Consider the following 21,854-nt stretch of genomic DNA (forward strand, 5'->3'; position numbering starts at 1 on the left):
CTTCTGCTTGACTTCCTGCTTATGGAAATCTTATAATCCAGTGCAGCAGATGCTATGGAGCAGATGCTGAGGGCAAATGGGAGCAGAATCAAACGTAGCTGAAGGATACATGTGACTCCCAAGCTACTGGCTGAGAACCACCGCTTTATAAAATCTCATCATATTTATTTATTATTTAGATGCATTTAATTTCTCAAGAGGTGTACATTGTTGGAATATTCTCAGTTTGTGAAGATAGGTATTTAAACATGACTTATTGCAGTGCTTCATCGTTCCTCTGCTACTGTTGAACAACTTCTAATCAATCTCATTTCTTCTTGGCAGGCTCACAGTGCTTCTGCCTGCTCCCGTATCAGTGCCCTGAAAATAATGTACAGCTGTTCTGCATCAAGGCTGGTTCTTCTGGGAGGATGAAAACTGTCAACCTATGCGGACTGGGAGCCATTAAGTGCTCAAAGCTGAAGGCCGATGTAGCGCACGATGGCGCATGTACTCAGTAACCACTAAATACCTATATATGTATTGCATGTGTGTGGCAACATCTTATGATATTAATGTAATGATATTAAAGAAAAATGTAAAAAACACTATTTGTTCTTAAGATGACAACTAAACATTATTCCAGAACAGTTATGGATAACCTGTGATCCTTTTCCTTGAAACAATACTTTAGGTTGATATGGTTCAAATACCTTTAATGGTGGCCATACAGTACATGCTTCGATAAATTGATCTCTTTCAATAGGAATAATCTTTCTATAATTGACAACATATTTGACCAATATATCACATATGGGGAAGTGGATTTTGATCAATAGGTAAGATACGAGCGCAACTTACGAATGTAAGTTATCGATCACATCTCTTTTTCCACCATGCAATCTCATAATCTTTTCTAAACCAGAAAGATGCTTTATTGAACAGATTGCGGATTCCAGAATAGACAGAATAATATAAACAGATTACAATACAAAACACTTTCTATTACATTTCCAAAGTAACAAAGTGAGAGGAAAAAAAATAAACGTGAAAGTATACCACTCCACTCTCTCCCATTCCATTTCCCCACTGGGTATTATATTGGCGTCCTTTGTAAAAGCTCCCTTGTACTAAGGCCTGGTGTGTCCACAGTTTCTCGAATTTACCCGGACAGCCTCTGTGTTGGTAAATATAGTGTTTAAGGCGAAAGATATTGCCTATACTGCTGACCCATTCTTTATAAGAGGGCGGATCAGTAGATTTTCACTGATAAGAGAATTAGTCTGTGAGCCTGGAAGAGAGCTCTGAATAACGTCTCTCTAGTGAACTCTCCATATTTCATGTAACCCAGGCAATCTCATAATCTGATTGATCAAAATACGATCACATTCATGAATAAAGTATCTCGTATCTTGGTGCTTCAGATTAATGCAAAATGTTTGACAACTGCTCTCCTAAAACTCAGAAACGATATACTAACAGCAAAAAACAATGAACACTATTCTGTACTGTTACTTCTGGACCTTTTAGCTGCCTTTGATATGGTAACCACCCCCTCCTCCTCAAAAAACTTTACACATTTGAGATCATTGACTGTGTTCTTGATTGGTTCTCATCCTACCTAACCCACCTTCAGTGTCACTTACAATTCTACTTTCTCCGTTGGGGTCCCCCAAGGTTCTGCTTTTGGACCTTTCCTATTCTCGATCTACACCTCCTCCCTGGGTCAGCTGATAGCCTCCCATGGCTTTCAGCTCACAACATCAGTTTCCTCACGCACCATTAACTTACTGACTGACATATCAGACTGTCTTAACACTTCTTCAGACTCAACCTATCCAAAACCGAGCTCGGAATATTTCCTAACCCACGTGCCCCTTCCCCTGTCCCCGCATGCCAGGGTGTTAGGTGTAATCCTGGACTCTGAAATTTCATTTCGATCCCTCATCCAATAACTTTCCAAAGCTTGCCGTTTCAACATCCGCAACATCTCCAAAATATGCCCCTTCCTAACCAACTACGAACTACAAATCTCCTAATCCACTACCAGTGTCAGGGCCTGGACTTGAACCTGGGACTTCTACTGTGTCAGGCAGTAACTCTTCTCACTGAGCTACCTAGGATGCTGGACAAGACTCTGCCTCTTCTATTGGATAATCCTGCCTTGTGCCTTGTTTGCTCTTGAACCTTGAACTCCTTGCTCCTCCCATGAACTTCCTATATAAGCCATGTCCTTGGACTTCCTTCTTGCCAGATTATTGTGCCTTTCCAGCCAATATCCCGCTACTGTTCCTGCTGCTGTCTACACCTCCGCTACTGATCTTTGGCTTGTTCCTGACCACGATTTTGTCTCATCCTAACGTACTACGATTGATCTGCTACCATTTGTGACCGACCCTTGGCTTGTGACCGACTCTGCTTTCGTCTGATCCCTAACCTGTTTATCCACTATTGGTTCCCAGTCTGCTCATTCCCTGGTGGGGTGATCCTGAGATCTGCGACCTGGTATTAACATGCAGCCCAATCCATCTCCACCATTAGGAGCTCTGGTGAATACCGGTTAATACTTAGACCCCGCACCTCAGGTGAGCCTGCGTCATTCCCAGGGGGATCCGCTGGTGTACCTATCCTGTTGGTTCCAGGTAAGCCTTTTACTGCTATAGCAACTGTTCTCTGAACCTGATCTTACACCGTGACACCCAGGTTATCTCTCACCCCGACGACTGCAACTCCCTCCTCATTCGATTACCTTTACATAGGATATCCCCCTTCCAGTTCATCATGAATGCTGCTGCCAGACTCATCCATCTTACCAACTGTTCAGTATCTGCCACCCCTCTCTGCCAATCCCTGCACTGGCTGCTACTCACCCTACAAATTAAATTCAAAATACTAGCAACAACTTACAATAACCCGGCCCCCAGCTACATCACTTACCTCTTCTCAAAATACCAACCAAATCGCTTTCTTTGTTCCTCCCAAGTCTTTCTGCTCTCTAGTTCCCTTGTCACCTTCTCCCATGCTCGCCTGCAGGACTTCTCCCAAGCCTCTCCCATCCTAAGGAGTTCCCTACCCCAATCTGTCCGACTATTTCCTACTCCACTTTTAGGCGATCCCTGAAAACTTTTCTCTTCAGAGAAGGCTATTCTGCCTCCACCTAACTGTACATGTATTTTCTCCATCAACTCTTCCCCCACAGTTATTACCTTTTTGTATCACTTGACCCTCCACTTTTAGATTGTAAACTCCAATGAGCAGGGTCCTCTGATTCCTCCTGTATTCAATTGTGTTGTAGCTGTACTGTTTTCCCTCACGTTGTGAAGTGCTGCGCAAACTGTTGGTGCTATATAAATCCTGTATAATGATAATAATATAATAATAATTTTCGATCCCCGTCAATCAACGGTTTGATAGAAGCTGATCGATACTGAGTCTGAATCTATTGGAGGGGAAGTTATGACTTTGTGAATGTTTGCAGATTCAATCATTTTGATTACAAGCAAATTGGATAAAAAAATTGAAGTGAATTTGGCCACTATAAGGCCCATGTCACATGTGCAATTCTTTCAATTGCTAGGCTATTAAGATCGTAGAGAAAACATTAGTTTGCTCCTGCAGCATTGCTCCTTCACTGGCTTGAATCCTAGAGATGTCACTCTGTTGCCGCTCTTCTACTGGTGAGCAAAATTGCAGTAATTCAGTCAGAGAGGGAACAACACCATAGATGCAAGTGTTTGCTCTCCTTAGCAATCCTGTTACTGGAGAGTGACCGCCAGCGACAGGATCACTGGTGTCACATGACTGATCAGAGAGACACTGGGCCACATGTCTGTATATATTACATAAACATCCATCCCATGCCATCACCTTTAAAGCCTTGAGGAGGGTGCACAGTCACAGGTTACAGATACAGTAAAAAAAAAAGGAAAAGGAAAGACAATGCCATACCAGATTGCTAGAATTGTAAGAATTGTAAGAGGCCTCTTGGCCACTAGGTTTTCTACCAAAATAAAGAGATAGAGCTGTCTTCTTACCAGGATAATCTGAATTCCTTTTCTGGAGCCTCTTTCCCTTTTTTTGAAATTAGAAAACCTATTTAGAGCACTACACCAAGGACATTTGGCTCCAATGCCAGCCAGCGATAGAAAAGACCACTAGCCAGTGGAGGTTGAGAGGGAATGTACTTTTTATTGGACCCTGGGTATCTCCCATTAGTTAGAGTACTTCCTTAGACCAGAGACCTAGAGTTTAATACTCTGTGTTATTGGTACAGTACGTTGTATAAATTGATGTTGTTTATTAGTATTTCTGTTGTTTTACCTTGGTGGGTAGCTCAGCAGGGTAAAGAACCATTTTCTTGTCAGAGAGTGTGGTACCATTTGGGGGGTCATCAGCACCAGGAACAGAAAAACTCAAACATCCAGCTCCTTTGGGGAAGTGGCTCCACCTTAAAGTGAATGTAAAACCTAACAGTGAACTTAGCTCAGTATTAGCTCCTTTTAACCTGATGATCCTGCTAGAAATCCAGTGTGCTGATAATTTCCTGTGCTGTCTGCCTGTGCTGCTCCTTACTCAGTTATCCTTTCCCACAATTCTAATCCCCAACCCCCTGTTATGTTAGGTATTTCTGCCAGGGATATTTTATGTAAGGGTAAGGCAAAGATCTCATGGGTGGGCTGCCAGTCCTTTACCTCATTTCCAGTCCACACCCCCTGCCATGTTATATATCTCTTCCAGGGTCATTTTAAGTAGGAATAAGAAAAACATCAACATGGGTGGGCACCAAAAACCTTTACCATGCTTCCAATCCCTCTTTTGCAATATTACAAATCTTCGCAAGGGTTGTTTTAAATGGCCTAAAGGAAACTTCTTAGGCAAAGATCTCATGGGTAGATCCACCGAATCTTTACTCCACTTCAACTCTCCCCACTTGATATGTTAGGGTCATTCTAAATAGTCCCAAGGCAAAAAATTGCATGAGCAGGGCCCTAATCCTTTGCCCTACTCCCTGTAAGCCCCCTTCCCCCTGACAATACAAGAAAGGAACAAAGGGGCTTCTTAAGAAGTCTGGTTTTATGAGAGACTACCAGAGGCCACAATGAGGTTACAGGAGCTTGACAAGAACTACCAACACAGTACAACAAACTGTTAGATTCTGCCCACAGATCACTGTAGATTTCAAAAGTAATTATAATCATAAAATCATATACAGTATACATACACTATATTGCCAAAAGTATTGGGACCCCCCTCCAAATCATTGTGTTCGGGTGTTCCAATCACCTCCATGACCACAGGTGTATAAAATCAAGCATCTAGGCATGCAGACTGCTTCTACAAACATTTGTGAAAGAATGGGTTGCACTCAGGGGTCAGTGAATTCAAGCGTGGTACCGTAATAGGCTGAAACCTGTGCAATAAGTCCATCCATGAAATTTCCTTGCTACTAAATATAACAACTGTTAGTGGTATTATAACAAAGTGGAAGCAACTGGGAACAACAGCAACTCGGCCAAGAAGTGGTAGGCCACGTAAAATGACAGAGCGGGGTCAGTGCATGCTGAAGCCACCAACTGTCTGCAGAGTCAATAGCTAAAGACCTCAAACGTTCGTGTGGCCTTCAGATTAGCACAACAACAGTGTGTAGAGAGCTTCATGGAATGGGTTTCCATGGCCGAGCAGCTGCATCCAAGGCTTACATCACCAAGCGCAATGCAAAGCGTCAGATGCAGTGGTGTAAAGCACACCGCCACTGGACTCTATAGCAGTGGAGACGTGTTCTCTGGAGTGAAGAATCACGGTTCTCTGTCTGGTAATCCGATGGACATGTCTGGGTTTGGCGGTTGACAGGAGAATGGTACATGCCTGACTGCATTATGCCAAGTGTAAAGTTTGGTGGGAGGGGGATTATGGTGTGGGGTTGTGCCCTTAGTTCCAGTGAATGGAACTCTTAAGGCGTCAGCATACCAAGACATTTTGGACAATTTCATGCTCCCAACTTTGTGGGAACAGTTTTGGGGTGGCCCCTTCCTGTTAAAACATGACTGCGCACCAGTGCACAAAGCAAGGACCATAAAGACATAGATGCGCGAGTTCGGGGTGGAGGAACTTGACTGGCCTCCACAGAGTCCTGACCTCAAGCCGATAGAACACCTTTGGGATGAATTAGAGTGGAGACTGTGAGCCAGGCCTTCTTGTCCAACATCAGTGCCTGACCTCACAAACGCGCTTCTGGAAGAATGGTCATACATTCCCATAGACACTCCTGAACCTTATGGACAGCCTTCCCAGAAGACTTGAAGCTGTTGTAGCTGCAAAGGGTAGGCCAACTCAATATTGAACCCTATGGACTAAGACTGGGATGCCATTAAAGTTCATGTGCATGTAAAGGCAGGCGTCCCAATACTTTTGGCAATATAGTGTAACTATACATATATTAAACATTATATATACTGTACAATATATAATTATACACCAATGTTAACAATACCAATGACCTACAATAAGTACAAATTCTATACTGTATACAAATGTAATACAAATAAAGCAACAGTAATTAAGCAGCACTACAATGTTTTTTGCTACTATTTAAAGGGCAGTGCCTTACCATCCCAGCAACTGTGATATCTGTAATACTTTGTCTAGTTTACAGCAGTTGCAACAGAGGAAAGAAAAGCAGGAAAGTGCTCTGAAGGTAAGTGGGCTGGGAAATGGGTTTAAAGAGACCCTGTTACTTTGCCCTAAATAGGCAAAGTGTTAGGACCTCTTTAAATTATTATTGTAGTCTTTTCCTTATCAGCAATACATATTTCTAACTTAAATGGCAGAGTGAAGAAACTGGGTGCAGTCATGCTGATAGCCAATAATGATAACATTCAGGCTTTTCCATCTTATAACAGGATGCCTTTTCACTGATAGTACAAAATCCAATTGGTTTTTCTGATTTGATACCGTGTTTTTCAATGCAGACAAGCTAAGGAACATTGTTTTTTTTTTAAATAAATTAATGCCTTGTGGAAAAGGTTTGCAAAAGGACAAAAAATATATTGAGATTGATAATACACATTAGCTGCATTTTTAGCATGAAACAGCTTGTGCTAAGCCAGTCACACTTTCTGACTATTTTTTATTCAGTAGAAGTAATAAGCATGCATTATCCTAGCCATCTGTTAATACAATCGAAAGATCAGTAAATATTACTTTTATTTAGTATATTATTTTTTGTTCTGTTTTTGAGGCCTAGGATACAGTAAATCTAACTTTCCGTAATTAAAGTATCTTAGAAAATATGTAAACTAGACCTATAATTTGCGATATGCTATTACACTCTGCAATACTAAATTAGTAAAAGTTATCAATATCAATGTAACAAGTATAATTACATAGAAATGCAGTTTTTACTTCGTATCATAAATATCTAAATGTTTAGTAAGGTATCTGGGTTCCCTTTTGGGAGAATTTTATTTCCTTTATTTGACAAAGAACAGGGAGTGAGAGAAAATATGACGACACTGGTAGCTTTAAAGGACATTTTTGGGCAACTGTCCCTCCCCATCCACCCCGATCCCACTGAACAACTTTTAATTTTTTTTTTAAATGCTGTGGCATGACCTTAAGAGAGTGATTCACACCAGACATCCCAAGAATATTGCTACACTGAAACAGTTTTGTGAAGAGGAGTGGTCCAAAATTACTCCAGATCGTTGTGCAGGTCTGATCTGCAACTACAGGAAACGTTTGGTTGAGGTTATTGCTGCCAAAGGAGGGTCAACCAGTTATTAAGTCCAAAGGTTCACATACTTTTTCCTCCCTGCACTGTGAATGTTTACATGTTATGTGCAATTAAACCATGGCAACATCTAATGTTTGTGTAGTATTATGTTCAGCAGACTGTGTTCTTCTATTGTTGTGACTTAGATGACGTTCAGAGCACATTTTATGCCCAATTCATGCAAAACTCCACGTAATCCCAAGGGGTTCACATACTTTTTCTTGCAACTGTATATTATTGTTTAGGGGAGTTGCTGTCTTGTAGTATTGCAAGCGCCACACCATATTGTCTTTACATACCTTGGTTGTACCATGTTCATAGGATATAAGCACGGTGGGGGTAGCTGCACTTGGTAACAGACCCGGCATGGAGTAGTGAATTGACAGAATAGACAAAATGTACAATTTTGTTGGAGTCTGTCAGCGAAGGTTGGTATACTGGATAGTTCATGTCAAGTCTGTGGTCTTTCTGGCTAAACATACGAAGGGTCTTCAAAAAGGTTTCTGTACGTTTTCCAGTATATTTATTGTATATATGTTAAGAAAAAGTGCAGAAACCTTCTGGAGAACTCTCATATAACAAGACTTTGACTGCCAGAGAAGCTGAGAAAAAACTATGGTTAATATTTGTACTGTTGTGTTGGAATAAACAGTTTTTAGGGCTTCCTTGGATTGAATGACTGCTGACTCAGACCGCAACTGAGATAGTCTGGAATTTGGATACATAAAGCAAAGGTAGCATTCACTTGAGAAGATCCCTAGATGAGCCAAAAGGAGATGTCATAAAACTTAGTACTAATCCATGACTTCAGGAGAAATCATCTCAGGGCAGTGAGAGGGGTCTGACAATGTTGCTCTCCTACTGGAAATGCTAGCTGCCTGTCTGTTACACTGGCAACTCTGTGGGTTCAGTTATTCTGAGTTATTGACATCAGTCAAATCAAATATTGATATCCCTATTCCACAAATGTATCTCAGGTCAGTGACTCAAAACATTGAGGTAAGAGGTACTGTAATGTTAGAAATTCTGCATGTTGTAATCAATTAACCTAAATAATTCTGTCTGGGTTTCCTGTAATAATTACCAAATGATTGGGAAATGGGACTGGAACACATAAAGCTTAAAGTTTAAGTATGGCAAATTTTACATAGGTACATTGGTGCAGCTTGGTCCAATGTAAGTATGCATGTACTATACCGGGGGGATCCCCATGGAAGTTGGAAATCATTGTAGTAGGCACAGCTTCTACTAGCTTCTGGTTTCCTGTGTTGAGGAACTGCCCTGCTGCAGTGTGAAAACAGGAGGTCACTCCCTAGGTACATGCGCCATTCAGAGAATACTTTGCATTTACTCAATCAATGCAAAGCATTCTCTGATTTGAAAAGATGGAGTGGTGGGGTGGTGACATCACTATTTACACCTCATCCAATCAAAGGCAAAATGTTTTCTGAATGACTCCCTTGCCAACTGATTATGCACTGGACCACTACTTTGGAATACAGTGTTCATATATTTTGTGCGACAACTACATCAGTATTCAGTAGAGATATATTCTTCAACCAGTAGATGGCAGTGTTTATGTTTGTAGCTGCATCTATGATAAACTATGTTTTTTCTCTGAATAAAGTTTCCTTTTTCTTGGTTGCAGTGAAGCAAAAAACACATGTTCTGTAGGGCTATATACAGAATTTCTAACAGGTTATGCGCAGAAGGTTAGAACAAGTTAGAAGCCCAATCATGGCCTACTACAGCAAATAAGTGATACAGCAACACAAAGAAGACTGCAACAGAATAAAAGAAAATGGCCAGTAATACAGCTGCAACAAAACTTTAATTTGCAAACTTAACAAACCAGAACTACCAGTGTTGCAAATTAAATGCTGCTAATAAGTGAAGTTACATGGAAATGTATAAATGAAGTCAGGCCAGAACACCCTTCAGATGAGTGGATAAAGAAAGATCAGAAAGCTCAGAGCACAATCTCTCTTACCATAGAAGATGATCAAATCATACATATATGTGAGTGTGAAATAAGGGAAGAATTAGAAAAGGTGCATAAAAGAACTAATCTCAGCAATTAACTGTATTTGATTAGAAAGCTATACCATAACAAGCTGATGAAAGGCCAGGATATGCAGGATTACATAAGGCACACCCTGGAAATTGTTGAATGCCTGAGAGGTATAGAAGAAGAAATAAAAGATTTTCATGTTGCAGCAATATTACTTAGTGGTTTATCAGAAAGTTATGAAATACTTGTCACAGCACTTGATGCACGTCTTGTCACAGCACTTGATGCACGTCCTGATGATGAACTGACATTGAAATATGTTAAGGGAAAGCTTATGGATAAATATTAATAGTGAGGTCCTTCTATCTCAGTGTCTGCTTTAAAGACAAAAAATAGGAATAAAAACAGTAACATGCAAGAAGAAACGTGAAAGTTTTGTGTACAAGAAACAAGGACATTTAAAAGCAGATTGTAGAATCTGGAAAGCTAGAATGTAAAAATAAACTAATCTAAATAAGGCCAAAAGTGTGAAGGAAGAAACTGATTTTTCTTCAGATGATGAATATGTTTTTCAATCCAAAAGTTGCACCTGATCTTTGCAAGCACGGTGTGTTGATTCAGGAGCTACAGGTCACATAACAAATGTCAGAAAATTTCTTTATTCACATTGACCAGAATAAAACAGAAAAAAGCAAATAATGGAATCAGTAGGAATAGAAGATGGATTTATTTACTGTCCTATTTCCCAGAATGTTACCATAAAGATACATGTGAAAAATGTCCCTGTTCTTGAAACTAATCTTTTGTCAGTGAAGAAGCTCACAAAACAAGGCAATGTAGTTACCTTCCAAGGTGACAGTTGTGTCATCAAAAAAGGGATTTCTTACTTGCAAAGGCCAAAATTACAGATGAACTGTATCAGCTGAATTGCAATGAGGTGGTTAGTACTACTAAGGAGGAAAAACATTCAAACTGCAATCACACATAGCACAGATGACTTGGGCACAGAAGTCCTAACATAATAAAGAAATTAACTAAGAATGACTAATGCAAGTGGAATAAAAATGAGTCCATGTGATCAAACTATGAAATGCACCAACTGTATAAAAAGGAAAAATGACAAGAAAAGCCTTTCCAAAGCAGAGTAAGAGCAGATTTAAACAACATCAGGACTTAATTGATTTGAATCTTTGTGGTCCAATGGAAAAAAAAACTTCAGAAAAGAACAGGTATTTTCTCACTTTTATAGATACCACAGAAACATGAATGGTATTTAGCTCAAGTAGGCAACAAATTTGGCTAAATGCCAAGTGCATTGCACACAGACAATGGAACTGAATATACAGGTGATAACAGACAGGTGATTCTCAGAAAGAATGGCATAATGTTTCAAACTACTGTACCATGAAACCCAGAACGGGGTTACAGAAAGAATGAACCATACCCTTTGTGAGAGTGGAGGAACCATGCTGTTTGATGCAGATATGCCAATCACATACTGGGTGGAGGCAATTATGACCGCATGCTATCTCCAAAATCAACTAACAGGGAAATCAACTGGGAAAACTTCATGTGCACATCCCAAAAGAAAAATGTAAAAAATGGGATGCTTGCACAAAGGAAGGTATACTTGTGGGGCAAAGAGAATCTCAAAAGAGATACAGAATTCTACACCAAGACACAAACAAGGTAATCATCAATAGAAACTTAATTGTCGATGAAACTGCAGTGTGTTCAAAATTTCATGAACTAACACAAACGCTTCAAACTGAGGGAAATTCTACATCAGTGTCACATGAAGATAAGCAAGAAAGTGACACAGCAATAGAATTTAACACAGACAATCCAAATACTTTAAAAGAAGAAATGAGGTTACAACAGGCTTCATTTAGGAAATCCACCAGAAGCAATAAAGGCATCCCAGCCTCTGTTCTGTGTATATCATTAAACCAGAGCTAGATTCATGGGATGAGATGCAAAGACTTCCAATCACAGATTTAGAGAACTGAGATCCAAAATGGGACTAATATAAGGAGAAGTTGTTGAGTGGCAGTGTTGGAATATAGTGTTCAGGGGCGGACTGACCATTCGAGCACTCTGGCACTGCCCGAGGGCCCGGGGTCAGTAGGGGGCCCCATGAAATGCCCCTGGTATCTTTTATAGGCTTTTTTGGTGCTTTGAGTGTGGGCAAGGACACAGGGGCCCCATGATCCCCTATTGCCCGGAGCCCCATGAATTGTCAGTCCGCCCCTGATAGTGTTCATGTATTTTGTGCAACAACTACATCAGTATTCAGTAGAAATATATTCTTCAGCTAGATAGATGGCAGTGTTTATAAGTATGTAGCTGTGTCTATAATAAACTCTGTGTCTTCTCTCTGAATAAAGTTTCCAGTTTCCTGGTTGTAGTGAAGGAAAAAAACACAAGTGGTCTGTGCACTTCCTGTTCTGTAGGGCTATATAGAGAATTTTTGAACATGCAAAAACTGCAAAAATGTTACTAGTTGTTGCTAGAGTACTTGGGATTTGGTGTATTAATATAAATAATTATGATAAAATCCAAATCCAATAAAATTCCAAGCTATCCATATTTAAAGTAAAATCAAGCTATTCACATCTTTTGAAGTTATAAAGGTAAAATGGATTTCATACAAGCCAATGGAGTCTGTAATCATAAAAAGGCTAAGAACCCATGTTCTAGAGCATCCTTTCTCAACCAGGGTGCCCAGGCACCATGGGATGCCTTGAGGTTATATCAGGGGTGCATTGGCAAAATGTCTAAAAATTGTCCAAAACGTGTATACAAGCACATGGGTGGATCAACAAATCCACAGGTTTTCATTGTGCACCATTACGACCTTCTAGCCGCCAGCATCCTGACAACCAACGACATCAATAGTTGATAAGCAGAATGTCAGCTGCCTGGACAGCATCCTAGTTTGACCCTCCCCTGCCCCTCTCCATCAGTGCTGGGGTCACATTAGCTCAGTGATGGAGAAAAATTGAGGTAGAAGAGAAACACTGGAACACTGCTCAGTACCAGTGTGCAAAGGTGTATTTGCTTTGGAGGAATAAATCACCTCTTATGTTGGGTGTCCTACATGTGTGGATGTTGCTGCGTTTTATATATAACTAGTAGAACAGTTTTTCACATTTTAGAATGGGGTGCCCCTTCAAAATTATGGACAGTCTAGAGGCACCCCATTTTAAAATGGGGTGCCTCAAGACTGTCCATAATTTTAAAGGATGCCTTGACTGAAAAAAAATTGAGAAACACTGTTCTAGAGCACCTCGGGAGCCATTCAACAATATATTGGAAATAGAATTCAGCCAGTCTGACGAAATTAGTGACTAGAAATGGAGCAATCTGTGCTTATTATTTAAGGAAAGTCGAATACTAAAGGAAGGGTTTTATTTTTAGCTGGTACAAAAAGCTCATTTGTTTTACAAAACACAAACACAAGACCTGACAGCTTGAATTTGATGTTACATTTCATATTAGCAATATCATAATTCAATGGTATTTGTAGGCATGAAGGAGCCGTAGAGCGGCTGAAGTACTGAGTTGCTTTGACGTCTTCTCTAGCAGGACAAAAACGCAGCGACACAGTACTCTACTCATCACAGGGACTCGTGCTGACAACTCCCACATCCTGCCCTTGGCATCTGAGGATTCCAGCGTCACATTCACTCAGAGTTTGCTTCCTGCCGTTCACTAGGACACAAATGCTGATTCCTTGATCATGGCAGCTCCCAGCTTTTCTGCAGACACATGTGCTTGTTTCATCTGGACACATAGGGAGAAGGATGTATTAACACAATGTAAATGACCAAACAATAGATATCCAGTACTATACAGTGAAGAAAGATTAGAAAATAATAATAAAAAAAAAAAATAAAGGGTGCAATGCAAAGGATTGTTTAGTGGAAGATGTTTTCTGAACTACCCAAGCCGCTGTCTTTCTTTGTACTTTTCCCACACTCACACTATATTGCCAGGGTGTGGGGACACCCCTCCAAATTCCCCTTCTAGTGAAGGGTACTGTTAATACTGCAGAATACAAAGATGATTTGGAACATTATGCACTTTCAACCTTCTGATAACAATTTGAAGAAGGCCCTTTTCTGTTCCCACATGACTGTGCCAGCTCCATAAGACATGGATTGAAAGTTTAGTGTGGTGGTCTGCGTAGGGTTCTGTACCCAACGCTACTGTTAAGATAAATACCAATTGTGAGCTTGTTCTTCTTGTCCAACATCAGAACCTGACTTCACAAATTTTTTTTGGCTATATGGATACAGATATTCCCACAGAAAACTGCCAAAGCTTTGTGGAAAGCCTCACCAGAAGAGTGAAGGCAGTCAAAGCCAAAAAGGAGGACCAACTCCCTATTAATTCCCATGGTCTTGGAATGGGATATCCAACAAGCACATACGCATAGGTGTGATAGTCAGATATCCACAACTACCCTACCCCTGCTTCCCTGATAAAGCCATGTGGGATGGTGGTGTAACGTGAAAGGTGGAGAAAAGTGAGGTCACTTCCGGCCTGAATCCATAAGTCCAGTTATTTTTCTGCTGGTAATGAGTCTGTGACCAAATAGTGTACATATTGTGAGTGTGTTTTTAATTGCAGTTTTTGCAATTTTAAAGTTAATAAAAAAGAACTATGCTGTTGGGGGCTTGTTCTCTTTCCTTTATGAGTTATCTGGAGAATGATTGCAGTGATGCTTTATATTTAAAGAGGACCACCTGGTGCTATAAAGAGAGCCTATTACCCTGGGAAGTCTTGGATAGATGATCTGTAGAAGCGTTCTATGACCTGTATATCCATTTTGCGGTGGAGCACAGATTTGAATAATAATTTACATGAGGATTACCAAGAATTTATATACAGTGGACTATACATTTATTATTTTTAATGGTACATTATCTATTGAGACTATATGTATACATGAGAATCATGGGGAAAAAAACTTTTTTCACAGTTGATTTTTATTTTTTAGATTTTATGTGCTTTTGGAAGGTTAATAAATTCATATACAATGGTGTGTGTATTTATCTATTTAACTTATTGAAATCATTTTTTGGTAGCACACAGAGTTTTCCCACACAGGTATTGATACACTGTATATGAATACAGGCAGGCACATTTACTACCTCTCTCTGTCAATTTCATAAAAAGCCGACACCTACGTTTGGACACAAGTGCTGACACAGGTACAAATTTCAGAAAGAAATACTGTATTTGTACATCTAGAAATGGCTAGAGCTGAGCACTGTGCATACATGACCAGAGGGCATGTTATTTTGTGATGGTCACCCTTTAATATAAAGATGTAATGTCTTGTTTGATCATATAAAAAAACAAAAGCAAAATCTCAGAATAAGGTTGATATAGGGACTTAGTTATACAGAGGAAGAGTCAATTATTTATTGGGTTTTTTTTGTGAAATTAGGATTTTGATGGTTTTGCCATTTATAAAACCACTTGTTACTGTAAATCCCATACAGACAAACAGTATTTTAGTAAAAGATTGGGATTTAGACAGTACATTACAGATCAGCACTGGGATGTTTAAAGTGGAACTTTAAACAAGATGTGCTCTAGATCAGTGTCAAAAACTATTTGTCAGCCAGGCTTTGACAGCTGTGTCCCCACTGGGGTAATTCACTTGGGGTTTCTTTCCTGGTGACTGCTGTCACGCAAAAGAAAGCAATGAGATATCCGACCATGGGGACAGCTGTTCCAATGACAACTATCAAAGGTGAGTTTTTTCCTCACTTTGGAGAATTTTTTTTTAGTGTGTTGTATTTTTAAAATTCTCTTTTTGTAGATTGCTGCTGTTGCTTCTGTACAAAAATGAGGAAATTCTCACCAGAGCAGGTTTCCCATAGGTGGCATGAATCACATGACTTTTCTGTTTTGGGGAATTTGCAGTTGTCATTTGTGGTCAGTGTGTATTTCCGCCCCAGGCATTCAAGTGCATGCATTTTACAAACTGTCAGTGGAACGTTCCTGCTGTTTCGGCCATCTATGGCGCATATATCCAGAGAGGAGCTGAAAAGCAAACAGATAATGCATAAATGTCGCACCTGTCATCAATGTCATAGTGTTATAGATTAAGTTCAACAAGTCTCCTTATTTTTGTATGGTCACAGTAGCTTATATATAAGGGGGCATGACCAATGATAACATTTGGGGTTTGGGGGTGAACTGCATCAATGGCATTGAAAGTGTCTGCCAGGAGGTGAAGACGGAGGGAGGCAAATATAAATAAATAAATGTATAAATAATAAAGTCAAAGAGTAAATCCATCTGGACGTAGACGCTTCCCAGTTTTCAGGCTTATAAGTGTTTTTTTTAAGTGTTATTAAACCCTCAACAGTAAAATCAGTCTGTATATGCAGTAAGATAAGGTTTAGGAGCAATAGAGTGTGCATTATTACAATATTTATTGTGCTGAACTAAAGTATATTTGGTTGGGTAGGGTTCTGGAAAGGATTTTAAAGTTAAGGTTTAGGAGCAATATAGGTTTAGAAAGGCTACAGAGAGAAGGATTTTTGCCTGGCCAGCCAGCAGCTAGCATTGATGGAATGGAACCTCATAATCTATCTATTACCCAGTCCCCTCACCCTTCTATTCACAACACAGACCTACTGGGGAGCATCTTGACACCTTGATATCTTGGAGGATATACCTGTTCCAGCAGTCCAGCCAGCAGGCTAGCATTTGGGGTTTGGGGGCAAACTGTATCAATGGAAATGTAAGGGTATGCCAGAATGCGAAGACGGAGTGAGGCAAATAAATAAATAAATAAATAATAATAAAGTCCAAGGGTAAATCCATCTGGAAGTACACATTTCCCAGTTTTCAGGCTTATAAGTGTTTTTTTTAAGTGTTATTAAAACCTCAACAGTAAAATCAGTCTGTATATGCAGTAAAGCATGCTTGTTATACTCACTGTGGAACCTAAGGGATTAATCCTCCACATTGTGTAAAAAGGCTGTTTGATCCTGTCTTCTCTGATCCTCCCCTTCTTTTACTGTCCCCAATCCACCAGCTGATAGTACTGAGCTCTAGGAGTCACTCTGCACATGCCACCAATGTCATGGTGTTATAATTTACGTTCAACAAGTCCCAGTTTTATGTGAGGTCACAGTAGCTTATATCTAAGGCGGCATGACTCGATGCAGCACTGAATGACCTAGCCACAAACTCATTGCCAACTCAACAGTAAGGAGAAAATTGGTATCTTGATCAAGACTAGTATATATTTGCAGAGGAGTTTATGATATTATCGAGAAAAAAAAATTCCAGATAAATTTGATGGAAAGCGATCTTAAGATGCTAAAGAAGGTTTTGGGCGGATTGATGGGTATTGCCTAAAATATGTAGAAAATATGTATAAACATTTAGGTAGAGTGTGCATTATTACAATATTTATTGTGCTGAACTAAAGTATATTTGGTTGGGTAGGGTTCCGGAAAGGATTTTGAAGTTAAGGTTTAGGAGCAATATAGGTTTAGAAAGGCTACAGAGAGAAGGATTTTTGCCAGGCCAGCCAGCAGCTAGCATTGATGGAATAGAACCTCATAATCTATTTATTTTACCCAGTCCCCTCACCCTTCTATTCACAACACAGACCTACTGGGGAGCATCTTGACACCTTGATATCTTGGAGAATATACCTGTTCCACAAGGCCAGCCAGCAGGCTAGCATTTGGGGTTTGGGGGTGAACTGTATCAATGGAATTGAAAGTGTTTGTCAGAAGGCGAAGACGGAGTGACGGAAATAAATAAATAAATAATAATAATAAAGTCCAAGAGTAAATCCATCTGGAAGTAAACATTTCCCAGTTTTCAGGCTTATAAGAGTTTTTTTTAACATGTTACCAAACCCACAACAGTAACATCAGTCTGTCTATGCAGTAAAGCCTGCTTGTTATACTCACTGTGGAACCTAAGGGGTTAATCCTCCGTACTGTGTAGAAAGGCTGCTTGATACTGTCTTCTCTGATCCTCCCCTTCTTCTACTGTCCCCAATCCATCTAATGATAGTACAGAGCTCTAGGAGTCACTCTGCACATGCTAAGTCTAGTGTATATTGCTAGAATTTTTTTTTCGTCTTTGAGATGGTGCATGTGATCGGCACAGGGCCAATCAGCATTGTCCAGACAGAAAGTCAGGGGTTATGCAACCTCATAGCACAGTCAGGGCAGAATGAAAACTCCTCCTACAAGCTTTAACCAGTGCTGAGTTGGACACTGACAGAAGTCACAAGACTGCTACATACTGCTGATGAGAAAAAGTATTTAATCTTTTATATTTACTAAAATAATTGCATTTTCCATGTTGTGTGTAATGCAGGAGACCAGATATAGTGAATGCAGGGTCCTTGGTTTAGTAACACTTTAAGTGTAATGTGGTGTTTTGACGTGGGGCCAAAGGAGATCTTGCATTTGGGTGCAGAGGAACCTCCTTTAAAGGGAATCTGTAAAGAATGGAATATGGGAGCTACCATTGCCAATCTCAAATTACCTGAGCCTGACATGTGCTTCCCTCTCAACCGCTTGACCTCTCAACCAGCAGCTCCTAACCCCGTAGGGAAGAAGCCAGATGCAAAGCAATATACTTTCACTCCGGCTCAATAAATAGTCTAGGGGATGTCTTTTGTACTATTATTGCTGAAGAAACTCGAAGAGGGTGTAAGGTTAGATGGGTTACTCCAGAAACACTGAACAATAGTAGAAGGAAACTCTTCTCTTAATAGTCTTTATACATGAGCAAAGAAAAATTGCCAGAACTGAGTCCTCGAGAAAGCTATCACAGACACTTTCACCCAAAGGAAAGTAACCCACAGTCACTAGGACCCTGTACTCAGGTCAGTACTCACAATGTTACAGGATCACCAGATGCTTCCTTCCAGTACCCACTGGACACACTTCAGTGTAGGAGAGGTTAATGCTCACAATGCCACAGGACAGCTAAACACCTTCTTCCAAAATTCACTAGACACTTTCTAGAGCTCTCTGAGCTAGCACTCTCTAGATCAGGGCCTTAGGTGATATCCCTTGATTAGCTCCATAAAGAATGTTAGACATAGTCCCCCCAGCTATGCCACAGCTGGGACCTTCAGGCTGGGAACTCCTCCTGCAGAACTAGATCCAGGATTTAGGCCCAGGGTTGCTCAAGCCTCAGACTATTTATGAGCTTTACAGCCACCTACTGGATAGACCTCCCCTGGAATTGGCTGAAGCTCCATAAAAATTTAGACTGCCAACCTACTATGATTCTATAATCCTCTATACTGCAGGGGGGAACAATGAAACAACAGGCTGTGAAGTACAGAACACTCCAAAACAATCAACATTGATTACAAAGCAGTAAAAAAAAAACTAAATTTGCCTAATATCCTGGCAACCTAACAAAGAAGGTGCTACACAGATAATGAAAGATGTTGTGTGAGATACTACGAGAGACTGTGACTAATGGCTGGATCTAGGGGGGTGCTGAGGTGGGATATGCCCCCCACGATTTTAGTTGTGCCCCACCAAAGCCAACCCACCCCTCCACCCCATATGCTCTGCTACTCTGCGACTATGTTGCCCTAATATGTCACTATACTGCCCTAATATAATACTATGCTGCACTTATCTGATACTATGTTGCCCTAATCTGTCACTATACTGCCCTAATATGATACGATACTGCCTTAATATGATACTATACTGCCTTAATATGATACTATGCTGCCCTTATCTGATACTATGTTGCCCTAATCTGTCACTATACTGCCCTAATATGATACTATACTGCCCTAGTCTGTCACTATGTTGCCCTAATCTGTCACTATACTGCTCTAATATTATACTATACTGCCCTAATCTGACATTATGATACTATAATGTGTCATTATACTGCCAAATTCTGTCTCTATACTGCCCTAATATGACACTATGCTGCCCTTATATGTCACTATACTGCCATAATCTGACATTATACTTCCCTAATCTGACACTATACCATTCGAATCTGATACTATACTGCCTTAGTCTGACACTATACTGCCCTAATCTGACACTATACTAGCCTAATCTGATACTTTACTGCCCTAGCCTGACTGATCTCAGCAATCTGTGTGAGGACAGAGTAGGAGGAGCTCTGCTGCCTGTTCCCAGGCTGTGTGCAGTGCAGGGATGGGAGTAGGAGCTCTGCTGAGTGCCCTGCAGTTACCCCTGTAACCTGCCCTAGCAAACGTGACCTCTGTCCTTTGCCCTGCCAGCAGTGAACCCTGTCCTCTGCCCTGCTAGTTGTGACCGCATGTCATCCGCCCTGCTGACCCCTGGACTCAGTTCTGCTGTCCCCTATCCTCAGCTCTGCTGACCCCTGTGCAATACCTCGCTGACCCCTGTACACTGCCCTACAAACTAATGGCCTCTGTACACTGCCCTACAAACTAATGGCCTCTGTACACTGCCCTACAAACTAATGGCCTCTGTACACTGCCCTACACACAGTTGACCCTATCCTCTGCCCTGCTGACCCCCTGCACACTGTCCTACAAACTAATGGTCTCTGTGCACTACCCTACAAACTAATGGTCTCTGTGCACTGCCCTACAAACTAATGGCCTCTGTACACTGCCCTACAAACTTATGGCCTCTGTACATTGCCCTACAAACTAATGTCCTCTGTACACTGCCCTACAAACTAATGGCCCCTGTACACTGCCCTACAAACTAATGGCCCCTGTACACTGCCCTACAAACTAATGTCCTCTGTACACTGCCCTACAAACTAATGTCCTCTGTACACTGCCCTACAAACTAATGGCCTCTGTACACTGCCCTACACACAGTGGACCCTATCCTCTGCCCTGCTGACCCCCTGTACACTGCCCTGCTGACCTTCCATCCTCTGCACCCTGACATTTTTTTATTTTACTCCCACATCAGACAGGCTTGATCCGGCCCTGCTATGATTTCTGACCCCTGATACACAGTAGGTGTCAGGCTTGGACAAAGTAAGTAAAGCTAAATAAAGACCACAAACTATCCAGTCACATCTGAATGGAATGTACATATTGTATCGATATATTACATACTTTTAAGAATACCACCTGGCTAGCATTTTACTTGCAAACAATATTATTAATAGAAAAGATTTCATAAGGCTGGTATTTTGTTTCAGAAAAGGTTGCAATCTTACCCGCATTCGGCTGGCATTTTACAAGTGCACTTAGATTCCTGGACTTTTTCCCATGGCTTGCATTTTGTTACTTCTGTTTTTCGGGTGACTGCAGGAGTAGAAATAAAATGCTATATAAAAGTTACCAACAAATGCAACCTTGTTTTATTTCTTTTATGTCTTTATATTTGTCTTAACATTTATATGCAGGTCAAGCTATCCAGGAAAAGTGACAATGACAGGTGTTGAGAAAAATTAGAACACTGCCAGGGGTGCTTAAATCAGTCACCTTTTATTCACCTGCTTTACATTGCTGCAATGGCTCCAGCACCCCTAGCAGTGTTATAGCTTATCCCAGATCCTGTCACTTTTTTGTATTCACTGATATATTGTTAGAATTATGGTATAGAAGACTATTCTCAGCTTGAGCAGTCTGCTCACTTAAAGGAAGAATACACTCAGCAGCCACTTTATTAGGTACATCTGTTCAATTGCTTAGTAACACAAATTGATAATCAGCCAATCACATGGCAGCAACTCAATGCATTTAGGCATCTAGATGTGGTGAAGATGACTTGCTGAATTTCAAACCGAGCATCAGAATGGGGAAAAAAGGGGATTTAAGTAACTTTGAATGTGACATGGCTGTTGGTTCCAGACAGGCTGGTCTGAGTATTTCAAAAACTGCCGGTCTACTGGGATTTTCATGCACAATTATCTCTAGAGTTTACAGAGAATGGTCCAAAAAAGAGAAAATATCCAGTGAGCGGCAGTTATGTGGATGAAAATGCCTTGTTGATGTCAGTGGTCAGAGGAAATTGGGCAGACTGGCTGCTGTGACATTCAGATGGTAAGGTCAGAATTTGGCGTAAACAACATGAAAGCATGGATCCATCCTGCCTT

General features: G+C 40.6%; 2 protein-coding genes across 2 annotated transcripts in view; one reads left to right on the forward strand and one right to left on the reverse strand.

Annotated features, from left to right (window-relative positions):
- The window catches only part of C6 (complement C6), a 109,571-nt gene extending 103,026 nt beyond the window's left edge, over positions 1-6,545 (forward strand). Inside the window, exon 18 of the mRNA XM_089687814.1 lies at positions 325-6,545. Coding sequence (XP_089543940.1) covers positions 325-500 — 176 coding nt within the window. The 3' untranslated portion in view covers positions 501-6,545. The remainder of the gene's footprint in view (positions 1-324) is intronic.
- A 6,610-nt stretch (positions 6,546-13,155) lies between these two features.
- C7 (complement C7) overlaps positions 13,156-21,854 on the reverse strand; it is a 115,011-nt gene continuing 106,312 nt past the window's right edge. The window contains exons 16-18 of the mRNA XM_089687815.1: positions 20,973-21,060; positions 15,640-15,821; positions 13,156-13,547 (exon numbers count right to left, since the gene is read on the reverse strand). Coding sequence (XP_089543941.1) covers positions 13,375-13,547; positions 15,640-15,821; positions 20,973-21,060 — 443 coding nt within the window. The 3' untranslated portion in view covers positions 13,156-13,374. The remainder of the gene's footprint in view (positions 13,548-15,639; positions 15,822-20,972; positions 21,061-21,854) is intronic.

Source organism: Staurois parvus, unplaced genomic scaffold, assembly GCF_062004578.1.
Source record: "Staurois parvus isolate SC_StPar_1 unplaced genomic scaffold, SC_StPar_1.0 ptg000438l, whole genome shotgun sequence".
Taxonomy (NCBI): domain Eukaryota; kingdom Metazoa; phylum Chordata; class Amphibia; order Anura; family Ranidae; genus Staurois; species Staurois parvus.